General features: G+C 45.9%; 1 protein-coding gene across 1 annotated transcript in view; it reads left to right on the forward strand.

The window, feature by feature from the left end:
- LOC115317796 (acetylcholinesterase-1-like) overlaps window positions 1–13,851 on the forward strand; it is a 48,733-nt gene that overhangs the window by 18,544 nt on the left and 16,338 nt on the right. Inside the window, exons 3-4 of the mRNA XM_040212784.3 lie at window positions 9,682–9,907; window positions 10,791–11,003. Coding sequence (XP_040068718.1) covers window positions 9,686–9,907; window positions 10,791–11,003 — 435 coding nt within the window. The 5' untranslated portion in view covers window positions 9,682–9,685. The remainder of the gene's footprint in view (window positions 1–9,681; window positions 9,908–10,790; window positions 11,004–13,851) is intronic.

The following is a 13,851-nucleotide window of genomic DNA, read 5'->3' on the forward strand; positions in this document are numbered from 1 at the left end:
ATAGTGAGAAAAAAAATTGAGAAATACGATCACTGTCGTAGCCTTCACCCCTTCAACTCGCAGCACAATAAGCAACCACGGGATCTCGTCCCCATTATTCGCCCCCCATGTCCATCGTATCCACGCGCTGGGGTTGGTAAAGCAGAGGGCACATGCTCAGTTACACGCCTGATTAGAGTTTAGCTATACTTGTCATTGTAACGAATGGACATAAGCCACTACCCGAATGTTCGCCGTGTCATATGTCACGAGCCCGAATCGAGTGCTGACGCTGTGCTCGTTCACAATCCATGAGCCGCTTTTGACTATCGTCGCCAAGAGGCAGTCTCTGCGACTACGTCAACACTGCAATTCCCGCCACTAGATCATGAAGCTTTCACAGAGGAGAGACAACGCTTAATATAGCCGTTTATACCTCAAATTACACCCCCGATAAATAAGCGTCTAGATCAGCAGTGTTGCAAGTAAGTACATTTGGTCAACAACAGTGCCAATATACTTGTCCAGAGGAAACGAGCCTTCACATTTGTATTTCAATCTATTAATAAAATCATGTTCTGCAGAATTCTGCTTTGTGAAACCGCAGCGGACGCTCTCTCCAGTTCCAGCCTTCCAGGACCGTCTTATTTCTTTCTTTAAACGCCTCGCAGTCCTCTCTCCTGCCTCTTCTGTTTTCCTGTCTTCTTTTCTCTGCAGTTTGTTTGTTTCTTTATTCATACGCGCTGTTTTGGAATAACCGGGCAAAAGGCAGGATATGCCTTTTGAGCAGTGCGGTCGAAAGAATTAGCGGCGCAGGTGTTTGGCAGCCGGCCAACTTTCACTTTTTTAAGGCTAGAATTAGCTAAAGTAAAAATGCAAATCGGCATAAAAATAATCTGACCCAATATCGTTGTAAATTCCCTTTAGGTATTTTTTTACGAGTACAAGAAGGTTGCATAAAAATAAGAAAAGAACCCGGGGTAAAAATTAAAAAAAAAAAAACTGACTTTAATCCTTACCCCTGCCCGTTTTGATCAGGATGAACATCGTACCGGCGTGCGGTCATGTATCACTACTGCGTGGTGCACGTTAAAGACCCCAGGCTAGCGGTTGTACCGCAAGGGCTAACTTGCTGATCTAAAGCTGAGAGATCTGACGTCCATTAGGGCTGACTAACATCCGGCTGTGTAAACATGCACACAACACAATCGCCTACTCTATTAAAGTAGGTAATTTAATCAATATAAATACTATACTTCACGAAATAGTCAGGGTGCGAAGGTGGACACAATGGGCACCACATGGGAATATCTGCTATGCTCCATTCACATTTAAGGCTGGTTCAGACAGCACCGTTTCCTTACGTTACATACAAGTCACCGAAAAATTTGTGTCTGGAAAGTCGCGTGCCAGGCTGTCTCCTTGAACTGACAGCCACGCTTAATATAAAGCACATATGTACCGGTGACTGGTGGCGTAAACAGACGTAAACTCTCGTAACGTGACCTAACGTGGGAAAACGTGACTGTGTAAACCAGCCTTTAAAGGAGCGGTGCAACCATATTCAGTTGGAATGTTTTTCACTTTACACGAGCTTACTGACACTAGTGGGACTCAAGGATACTCACACGCAACGTCACTGGCCAAGAAACTCCTTTGTTCCGGTGTAATTTCAAGGACAAAAGCGATCATTTTCATTCACTCTCCTTTGCATATTTGATGACGTAACGTGGGGACCGCAGTACACCCCGATAACGATATTTGAATGCGGTTCATAGATTGGACCCGAGCATTGCGTGGGCACTCGATTTGGGCTCGTGATAATTACCAGCTCGAGAAGCATTCAAGTGGTGGCCCGTGTCCAATCGCTGCAACGACGACAATAGCCGAGTCATAACAATGTCGGGAACTCAGCGCGTGTCCTGTGCTTTGCCAACCCCAGCCTGTGGCTATGATCAACATTGGCGGCATATAATCGGCTCCAGATCTCGTGGCCGCTTTTTTTGGCTGCGAGGGGGGGGGGGGGGGGGGGGGGTGAACGCTGCTCGTTTTTCTTTAATTTTTTTCTGGGACTTCTATTGCGTGGGGTGAAAAACGAACGCGTGTTTCATGGGTCATTAACGTTAGGGATCCGTTTTAAGCGGTATTTACGCAAAGTACAAAAATGGTTGCATTGCCCCTTTAAGCTGAGACTGCACTCAATGCCAAAAGCACGAGAGCTCCGTGTCGCTGCACTGAAGCGATCTTTCCACAGGACGAGCGCTGGCGCTCAAATACGTGTCTCAAACCCAGAAGCGCGGGCTAGCTCGCGCTTGTGAACGGAGTATCAGATGGCACTATATACTCCATTCATCTTCAAGCTAAGAGTGGAAGCTCCGCCTTCAGCGCGAGCTTTCTGCCCTTGCTAACACAAGTGTGAACGTGCAACCAAAGCACTGCGGAAGCCAGCGAGCTCACGTTGAAGGCGGAGTTTCTTTAAGGGTGAACGGAAAATTATGACTAATAAGATTAGAACGGCATTAGAACAGCAGGGAGGTATTTCGATTGCCTCGCCTAGGGTGCCTCCATGCGCGCTTTGCTTAGGGTGATGGCATCTCGCCATTTTGTCCCACACGTTTATTTGTATTTTTTGTTCAGAAGCGCGTGAAAGAGCGTGTCCCTGCACGCGTTTGTGGCACTGACTGTGCTATGGCGACATTTTGTTTTCGTCGATTTCTTTGTATTTTTCCCGTGAGCGCGTGCTGTCGGCATCGGGTACTACAAAGGGTGGCATCACCCTAAACAGAAGGACATTGAGGCACCCTAGCCTCGCCTACGCCACGACCATTCTACGTTCGACAATGATTCGGCGTCTCGCGTGTCTGGAGCGTCCACGCGCAGCGAACACGTGCAGGCGGTTGGGCATCCGAAAGAAAGAGTCCCCACCGTTCCCATGCTGTCAGTGAGTCTTTTAAATTATTTCCAACCGTCATCCTAACACAGAACGTGTTGAATAGCACCATCCACTCCTTCCTGGGCATCCCCTTCGCGGAACCACCCCTTGGCCCCCTGAGGTTCCGAAAGCCGGTTCCTGTCAAACCGTGGACGGGAGTCAAGACGTGTTGCGAGCTCCCGCCAAGGTGCGCCCAGCTTCGGATCGTGAGCCAGGAGGACTGTCTGTACCTCAACGTTTGGACGCCGACTCTCGATGCAAGTGCAGGACTGGACGTTATGGTCTACTTTCACGGCGGCGTCTTTCTCTACGAGAGACCGCTCATCCAGCGGGATCTGAGGTATGGTCTCACTCAGTTAAGGCTGGTTCACACACTTGTGCTTCGTCCATACTGAGTGCTCTACAACCTCTGGTGATCTTTTACGACGAGAGAATACACCGGCGACACCTGTCGCGTAGCCGGAGAACACTTGCGATTTCCTTATATTTTCTAGTATTTCGCGGAAATGTTTTTTCACGTTGACTTGAAACACTATTCGACATTGTTATACACAACTATTTGTTTTATGTATAGCATGTACATTTAATATCGGAAACACCGCAAAACCTTCAATCTAGTTGGCAGTTCAAGGGAAGCCTCATAGATGGCGCCATGCGGCTGTATAGTCCCTAGATAATAGCTTCCTACAAGTAGCGACATTTTTTTGAAGCGCCGACTGCGTGACGGTGCAGGTTTTAGGAAGCAAATGGCGGCGCACAGCAGATGTTTCAACTGAATGCCACCATTTTGTTTCAGCGAATTGTGCTTTGTCATATGTATTGGTTGTCATTACTTGTAAAAGAAGTATCAAGAGATTTTATGCCAGTGTGTTTCTTCGTAGTAAGAGATCACGAGGATGCACAGTACACCCGGTCGTAACCAAACGCACGTGCGTGGATTAGATTCACAAGTTCGTTCACCACAATTATAGTGCCTGAAGCTCGTTTCGACAGGTGTGTTCATCACTCTCACTTTTATTGCGAACACCTGGGAAATACGAAGGTGAGCAGAGCCAACAGTTCTCTTTGCAACACAAGCCATGGGACTTGAGGTCGCGTATACCACACTGCGTTGTCCACGTTAAAGACACCAGGTTGGCGGTTTTATTGCACTGGCTGAATTTCTCATCTACAGCTGAGACGCCAGACGCCAATTAAGGCTAACTGATTTCCGGCTGTCGGAAGATACATACAAGACAATTATTATTATTATTCTTACGCAGCTCGCGGTTGTATATTATGGCACATCAATTGAGTTTTAAGCCTCGAACATTGACTTATCTTTCAATATGAAATAGAGCCAGAGACTGCAGAGAAGTATTTACACAAATTACCACAGTAACTAACAGTTTAAAAAGCCCATGGGGACTGACGAGTCCCGAACATGTTATCCGCAGCCAATGAGATTGCAGATCTTAGCCGATAACGGCATCCAGGAACGAATCACGCGTAAAGAAGTATGAGCATGATAAGCCAAAACCCCGCGTTTCTCAAGCTGCTATTAGAAATCATTTTAGTCGATGATTATAACCGGCGTGAGACGTTGTAACACTACCGAAATGCCAAAAAAACACTTCTGCTACGCACTCGACTTAATCGAACGAGAGCATCTCCAAACCGAGGAACAACTCCATCCTAGTGTGCCTGAATGCCCTACTCCATCCGTTTCAAACCGGTTTCATAAGCAATCTAGTCGCTCAAGACAGCATTGCCTTAGTTCACCACGACGTCCTCGGCAAAGAATCCTCCTGCAAACACCGCATCGTGGGTGCCATTGGTGTGAAGGAGGTGTTCGATTCACTTTTTTTTACACTCGGTGGTCCAGGGAACTCAATACCCAGGGCTCTGCGGAAGACCTCTTCACTTCATCAAAGCGTTTGTGTAAGGCTGACGATACCCAGTTCGAGTTGGAGCCACAAAGTGCCCTGTTACCAGCAACGGCATTGCTGTTCCTCCGGGCTCGTTTCTCTTACCCACACTCTTTACGATTGTCATATATTATACCGTCCGGGTCACCAGTCTAAGTTTTATGATATATCCTGTCAATATCACGCTTTGGTCCAAGGGAAGTCTACTCGGCGACCAGCAGCACACTCTGCAGGTGGGACTCGACGCAACTTGCACCTTTTTCGAAGAGGTCTTCAGTTTTCATTTTCGACGAATAAACACATTGCTTTCGGTGAAACTACCAAAATGAAAAAACGATAGCTTCTAAAGGTGATACAGTGACATAACAGAATAAGTTCTACAGGCTTCTTCTTTTTCAACGCTGTAGCTACAGATATTGTGAAGTTTGTTCGCAAAACTTTAGACGCGCATGCGCAAAAACGAAAAACCATCTTTCTCGCTCGTGGAGGTGGAGAGTACTGGTAAAGTTACTGTGTTGGAGGAGAATTACATAAATGACGAGAACCGGACGAGGCCAGCACTGATGTGCGATCCTGTCCTTGCCATTTACGTTCACCATCATTCACCCGCCGACTCGTGTGACGTCACTGGAGGAGCGCATGCGGCCTTCGGTGGTGTTGCGTTAACGCGGCGGAAGCTAGCCTCTCACGCGCCCTTTCCCCCATTATGCCCGAATGAGTGACGTCAGCGCAAGCAATGTATAGGCCAACACAATGTCTACGAACAAGTCCACGAACTGTGCGTGAGCATAAACTAGGTTCGCTTGGTTCGCTTGAGATGAACAGTCTGCGCATGCGCAATGCCAACAGCAGCGCCACCGCCGCGGTGCGACGTCAGAGAGTTGATTTGGGGCACAGCGCAACTGCCTGACTATTGGCACTGGACACGGAGGTTTAGGAAGTGCATATCAAGGTTTAGAATCTATTCTCGCACCCAGACCAACTGGGTCGCCTTCTGCAGGGCCCGCGGGATGCGCCAGATGAGCGGAATCGGAGAATCCTCCCTCTTGAGTGCTGTTCGGAAGTCATCTCATTCCACGAATCGTGCAGTGAGCTTAGGCGGCTGAGATTGTAGTGCTTTCAATGAGATCCTGATGGGTAGGTGGCCACATCCTAGGAGTGTATCGGGGTCCACTCAGCTTTCGTTCGAAGATTTGGAGAGGCCTATGTCAGGTCTGGTATTATGTCCATTTATGAACTTGCACCAGAACACAGGTAGGGATATTAAAGTCATCGAAGAGCTCCATCCTTGCCACCTGCATGGCGTTGAGGATGCTGGTGCCCCTCCGACTGTCCCTAGTGCAACCCCACATCGGACGGAAAGTATTAAGCTTACTACTAGTAACAATAGTTTCCTTACACGTGGTATCAGTTTGATAGGTGATTTAGTTAATTGTCCACGTTCTGGCCACCGTGTTGGTCCGGACTCCAGTGTACCTAGACAAATGTCACAGAGTGCTCTGCTAGCCGGACTTTGAAAGCGACCACTTGATGGTTTGAGTTGCTCAGGCGTTTAGTGCTCAGCTGCGTCTGAGAAAAGTAGCTGCTAATAGCACTGCCATTTGGCCGTTAATGACAATCGGTTCGGGCATGCTTCATAGTATCTGTTCCTTTTGCAGTCTTTTAATTGTAGGTGTTGTGTAATTAGTGCAACCCTTGTGCTTCGAAATAGTCCGAAATACTGAAACCCGAGACGGAGGCAACAGAAAGGGGGTCAATTAGTGCATCTCTTGTGCTTCGAAATAGTCCGACATACAGAAACCCGAGACGGGGGAAGCAGAAAGGGTGACAAACACCACACGTCTAGTCTCGAACACAACTCAAACACGTCTCAAATACAAAGCTGCGTTTCACACCATTTTGTCGCCTCAGGCTCGGGTTTTAGTATGTCCAATAACAACCAACTTGCCTGGCTAATAATGTCATCAACTTCATCAACTCAGAACAGCGCTGTTCTGTAGCATAAACAGGACCCCTATAATCATTCACACGACTGACATGCACAATGAAAACAGGCATGTCTGAAAGAACTGTTGAGAGCCCAGTCTCCTTTCCAAGATTCTCAAGATTTGGAAAGTGAAATTTTGCCCTCTGTCTGTGTACCTCGTTTTTCTATCCTCCGTTTTATTGGCGCTGTAAATATTTTATAATCTTTTTGGAAGAGTATATATAAAAAAAAAAAAATCTTGCAGCCTTTCCACTCTAGTGAAGAAGGAAAACCAGCGATGCTGTACTACGGTGGGAATGAAGTAATGGCCGGCCGCAAGTCGGCAAGCCAGAATGGAAAGGCTGGAAATTTTGCCGCCACCCATGAGCGACGGCGGCAACTAGACAACCGGCAAGCTGGTTGTCTGGTTGCCGTCGTTGCTTATAGATGGCAGTAGCTGCCCGGCGTGTTGTGTCAACATTTATTTACTGGCGGCCACAATCCTGAGGAAACTAGCCCTTAACCGCTCCGCTGTAAAAAATCAACTCTTTCGTGTTCAAAACGACATCGGAGAAAGGTTTGCATCGTACATATCAATGGCTTTATCATTGCTACATGTATGCAACAGCTCGTTATTTTGACCGATGATGAATCCGAGGGTTATGCTTACCATGTGACTGATCGCGACGTAAACTTTTCGAGTGTGCCACGTTTTATACATGAATGAACACTGTTGTCTAGACGTCGTTTCAGTGGGCAGACTTCATTTAATAATCCACTGCAGCACCACCAAAGTTGCGGACTACGTCTGGTGAAGCAACTCGGTCCTGGCTGCGCTGGCAGTTCACTGAGGCCCGTCTCATGCAGAGTACACTCTCATGAGTGACCGATGGCCGCAGCATTTTCACCTCGCCTGACTGAATCCACAGCGAAGAAAGGTGGAGACATTGGAACTATATTGAGAGACAACATGAGGCAGGGGCTACAAAAATCCAACGAAGAGAAAAAAAAATACAGATGACGTTCTTCGCAACGTCCAAGCGGAGCTAAGCCTTGTTCCCACGTCGACCTTTTCTCTAGATCCTCACGTCATCGCGCAGGAAGTACTGCAAACACAAGCCAACCCCGTTTACACTTTGCGGCGTAAACTCGGTACGCAAAAAATACCGTGGCAAAAAGCAGGATTATCACCGCGAGAAGTTGGCGTCTGGTTGCTAGGTCGAGACTGCCATGTTGAAAATATTTGTTAAAAAAAAAAACGGGATTGGTTCATAAAATTGTGTCGTTACAAAAACGCTTGGACCAGATCGGCTGGAGTAGCAATACCTGTCTCTTCGTGCGGTATTTACCGTTTTTTTTTTGTTTTTTTTTTTTCTTAATCTGACACCGATTATGGGAGTCCGGCCAAAAAGTACGAGCGAACGCAAGTTTCGCTGTCGTCGCCTAATCCCAACTTCTGGCTGCTGAAGCGTCCGTGGACTGTCAAGCTGAAGAGTGACCTTCAGAAAAACGGGCTGCTAAACGGACTGTCAAGCTGAAGAGTGACCTTCAGCAAAACGGGCTGCTAAACGGACTGTTAAGCTGAAGAGTGACCTTCAGCGAAACGGGCTGCTAAACGGACTGTCAAGCTGAAGAGTGACCTTCAGCAAAACGGGCTGCTAAACGGACTGTCAAGCTGAAGAGTGACCTTCAGCAAAACGGGCTGCAAACTGCTAATTCTACCACCGCTGCTAGGACACCGCCAGGATTGCGGCCGGAGACATGAGGCTTCTATGACCAAGGCTATTATGTTTAAACCTAGAAATGAAAGGGTAAACAATCCACTCTGTCTTAAAAGCAATAATGAACAAATTGAATTTGCAAACTATATTAAAATACTGAGTGTGTTGTTTGTACAAGACATGAGCTGGAATGCTCGTACAGATTACTTCCAAGCAAAGTTATCCAAGAGCGTTGGCCTAAAACAGAGTTTAAAACAATACTTCCTGCTCATATTAAATTAACTATTTATAAATCGTTCGTTTGTTCCCATTTAAATTACTGCAACCTTATTTGGGGCACCCCAACCAAAACAAACCTGAGAAAGTTGCACCTTTTACAAAAAAGGGCTGTACGTGCAATATCTTCTGTTCCCTCTCTCCATCCCACTGCATCATTATTTAAGGCCCTAAAAATAAAAACAATTCAGCAAATATATGCGTTCAAACTTTTAACAACGTATTGTAGGGCTGTTCAGCCCAAAACAACGTTCATTACATTCACTTAGCTAACCTGAAACATCGCATCGTCCTGCGCGACCTTAGGCTAAATCAGCCCTGGGTAATCCGTCCATCCCGCAAAAATTACCTTGATCAGACGCTCCATCTTAATTTGTCCACCACACTAAACACTCTGTACAAAAAGAGTTTAAATTTAGAGTCACTTTCACATAAAGGGTTAGTAAATTTGATTTTTTTCTCTGTGACGTTTTTAATACTGGCATTGTTTTTATCCTGTGTGCTTTCTTTGTGTATTTGCTGACCGCTCTCGTGGTTTATTGTCGGGTATTGAGTTGTTGTTTTCTTCTTTTTTTGCCTAAAGTGCTCATTACATCAAACATTTGTATAAAATGTGTCTACATTTATGTAATATTTAATTGTTTTTGGGTGTGTGTGTGTTTTTTTTATTTACCTTTTTGCTGTCCCGAACTGCACGGGGGCTGGGACCTTCGTCAAGCTGCAACTCAGCAGCTTTTTGTCCTAAGTCAGGAGATGTGACAACAAATAAAACTTAATTTGATTTGATTTGATAACACGGAAATCGAGAGATTACATTTTATGACTTGGTAAATACACCTTTGGGAGAAGTGTTGCAGGCACCATGCAGGCTAATACCATGGTCTCACTCAAATGTCCCAGGTATATGGCATCTATGGGCGACGTGGTCATCGTCAAGATGAACTACCGACTCGGAGCCTTTGGTTTCCTCCACGCCCACAACGACGACGTTCCTGGCAACATGGGCATTCACGACATGCACCTGGCCCTGCTCTGGGTTCGCCGCAACATCAAGTCTTTCGGAGGGGACCCGTCCAGAATCACGGCCTTCGGAAGCAGTGCCGGAGCCATGTCCATTGGACTAATGGTAGTTCTGACTCTCGATCGTCCGCATTTAACGACCAGAAACTAAGTTTGCGACGTTATACAAGTGTGACGGTGACGTTACGTGACATCACGTGGTACTGTGACGTCACGTCATGTGGCCTTGTGACGTGACGTATGTGCCGTCGAAATCATGTGACGTAGTGCCACATTAGGACGCATTGCCACATGTCACATGGACTAACGCTGAGAAAAATATACGCCAATTCATGTGTTATCGCTAAGTTTAGCTACGGAGGTGTTTACGAATGGCCGCATGCAATCTCACAGTTTGGTGGGCCCAGAAATGCTACCGAATTTAAACGCTGGCCACAAAAAAAGACAATGATTCGTGGTTTTGAACTAGATAACTGCCACGGGAAGGAGTATGTCATCCGCTGAATATTTTTCTTATTATTCGAAAATTCGTTTTTAACGTTAAACTTTCTTTGGCTAGTTGCTACGGATTGCGTAAAGCCGTATTTCGTTGAGGCGCGGCATGTGACCTTCCATAATGCAACGCGCGCAGTGTTGCATTACGGGACCTCAGACCAACACACAGATTCAGTTTCTCACCTAAATTTAGCGGGGAAGTTGAATTCGTGTTTAGGTTTGTGTTGTCCCATAATGCAACGCGTGGTAGTCGTCCGTTATGGTACGTCGCAGGCCTTCACACCAATTATGTTTCTCCGCTAAATTTAGCAGGGAAGTTCAATTGATGTATAGGTCACGTGAAATGATGTTATATGATGCTAGAACGTTTCACGTATCCAACACAAATGCCCAGCAATTTTCCATACAATTTTTTTTTCTACTTACTTAACATTGCGCTCTATTACCGTTTCAAAACGTTACCAGGGCTGTCGTCCTCTTCTTTCTTCCCGCAGCTCACGTCGCCCATAGCAAGCCACTTGATTCAAGTGGCGATCCTCCAGAGCGGCAGCCCCTGCGTGCCCATGATAGCGCGCGTCAACAGCAGCCTGCAGGCCGCCGACGAACTGGCCTTCAGGACGGGTTGCGCGACCGGCAACATGTCCGTGCACACGCACGGGCGGCAGGTCGTCGGATGCCTGCGTAGGGTCAACGTCCGCAGGATACTGGTAGGCAGAGCGGAATTTCGCCACAATCTAGACTTCATTTCATCTTTAATCCAGACGCAGCCCACGCTTGGCGAGCTCACGGAACCAAGCAGACGGCGTCAAAAGAGCACCGTCGTGGTGTTCGTCATGTTTATGTACGTGTTCTATCGTCGCTGGACCAATCATGACAAGGAAGGTACAGTGACTTGCGCTTTTGACCCTGCTTGATTGGTACCATTAACTCGTTGCGTTGGCTGCGTCTGGACTTAAGCTGAAACGAAGTGTTATAACTAAATAGCGGCTACAGCGAAGCGATTACGATTTCCCATTCCCTCTGCACTTCGTTAACCGAAGTCGTTTATAACGAAATAGGGGCTATAGCGATGTGCTTTCCGATTACCGTTTACTTCGTTGTAACCAGTCTCGACTCTCGACAGTAGTGGTGACTTCCATTCGCAGGTAGACGATACCCCGTTACACTTGAAATTCGACCGCAGCCCACACTTTACCACGTGCATGTTCGTCTGCTCCAACGAGGTAGAGGGGATTAGAGCGATAAACTGGCAGCTGAAAATGACCCCCGCCCGGCCGCCACCATGTTGCACATTTTTTTATCACTAGACACGTGAGCTCATAGTTTTACGTCTAGGTTTTAACGAAGTACCGCGAACACATAATTGCTTTGATCTTTAATAAAAGTACCGAACAGGTGAGTTATGTTTAGTTCGTTTTAAGTCCAAAATGAGCTTTCGAGAAAAAAAAAAACCGGACAGCGTCGAGAGGACTCCGTTGGATGCCGTCAGACGCGGTCCTATATTTCGGGTTTTTGTCGGAGCTCGACACTGATCTCTGGGGGCTAACATTAGCTGAAAATTAGTTTATAATGTTTTTTACAACGATCGGAATAATACAAATCTCGGCTCAGTTTTGCGTAAAAGCCTCAGTATTTGGTACGGTCACATGTCTAGTGGTCAAAATTGTACAACATGGCGGCAGCCAGGAGGGTGTCACTTTCGTCTGGTTAACGGGATACCAGTTCGTCGCTCTAAAGCCTGGTTCAGACAGTTGCGTTTGACTGCGTTTGACTGCGTTGCGGCAGCGAGAAACCAGGACATCCCTGCTACATATATCGCGTGCTAAGATGATTCTTTGAATTGGGTTGCACGCTTCATATGAAGCACAGATGTGCCGGTGACTCGCTTTCGCTTCTCGACGCAACGCAGTCAAACGCACTCAAACGCAAGTGTCTGAACCGGCCTTAAGGCCACGGTCCCACTGAATGTGGCAATTTAGGTACTTTTCGGCAGGCCATTACTCATCTCCTTTTAAATACTGCTTTTTGGGATTGATGTCATTTGAAAGGCAATGCAATCCTCTTTCATTTGATATTATGTATGTGTTGGTTTTTACTGTTCATGCGCATTTGTAGCGTTGCGAATATGATGGCGCGGACCCTCACTTGCTCGGCTAGTTCATGTTTTATGAACGATCCATTAAAGATAGCACGGTTCCAATATAGCAGTTTTGTTAAGATGATGTCGGAGCAGAATCTAACGATCCACTTTTTTGATATTTGCACTACTTTGTTTTTTTTCATCCCTCCAAATATTGCCCTAAAATTGACATTTTTCCGCACAAATATGTTTTTAATGGCAAGAGCTAGGGCAATGAAATTGGCTACAGATGTAGTGCTTATAATTGGTAATATGCAGAAAAAAATTTAATGTTGTGTAAATTTTTTTTGTTTAGATATTTTATATCAAACGTAGCACTTTTTTGTGCTTCGTGTCATGGTAGTTCAAATGCCGCTGAAGAAATAATTAAACTATGATAATATCTTTTATAAAATTTAGAGCTACAATGGTTGCCCAAGAGGTGGACGATGGCTTTTTTTCATTTTCAAAGTCATAACGCTCCAGGAGCCCTTCAAACTTACCTGTTTTTGACGCATATCTGTTTTGGACATCAAACAGATTTATTGGCATTTAATAACATTTATAGTTTGGAATAGATATACATTGCGATGTATTAAATTTTCACAATGATATTGCTTTGGTTTCTTAATAGGTGTAGAGCTTAACTAATTTTAAAAACATTTAAAACTGTTTGGGTGTTTTGTTGCGCTACCTGGCGGATGGCAGACAAACTGCTGATTTCTAATGTTCAAAAAATTTCCGAGGGCGGCGTTGGCGTCTGTATCATCATCAATCTCCGTGTCCTTTTACCCTCACATTTAAAAAATATATTGGAAGATTTACTATCGATAACTGAATGGTTTAAGTACTGGGTCAGGCTAATAAATCTAAGACCAATATTTACAGAAGCGTAGCGTGATATAATGTGTTCATTATTCGATATGATTGAAATCAATAAACAATGAAGACGAAGAGGAAAAGAATACACCCGAGTTCACTTTATGCCTAGAGTCACTAAATGAGCTTTAAAGTATCGGCACTCCGTTCCCCAAAATTGTTTTGGGCGCCGCCATTTCGGGTCTTGCTCAGAGCAAACGCAACTGCCGATCATCGTGATCTAAAAGTACGACTTCCACCGCATTAGATGCGGTGCTAGGAAGCTGATGCAATATTGCAATGCTCTGTCGCGGGTTGTTTAAACATTTGTGAGGAAAGAAAAGCGTTTCCTGTGATTTTAGATAAAGCTTCATATAACTGGCAACCATGATTTTAAGCCACAATATGGCCAAGTGTCGTTACTCTGAACCGTAGCTAATTTACTGGCACAAGCGGGAACAATGAAGAAGAAGCAGGTGTCAAAAGGTAGTGGCTTGTGGAATCCACGGGGCTTACGATATGGCCCCTCCAGGTATTACTGGGTGGAGCACTTCATGTGCCCTTTGCTTAGGGTGGAG

This window comes from Ixodes scapularis, unplaced genomic scaffold, assembly GCF_016920785.2.
Source record: "Ixodes scapularis isolate PalLabHiFi unplaced genomic scaffold, ASM1692078v2 PGA_scaffold6__148_contigs__length_123643588, whole genome shotgun sequence".
NCBI lineage: Eukaryota > Metazoa > Arthropoda > Arachnida > Ixodida > Ixodidae > Ixodes > Ixodes scapularis.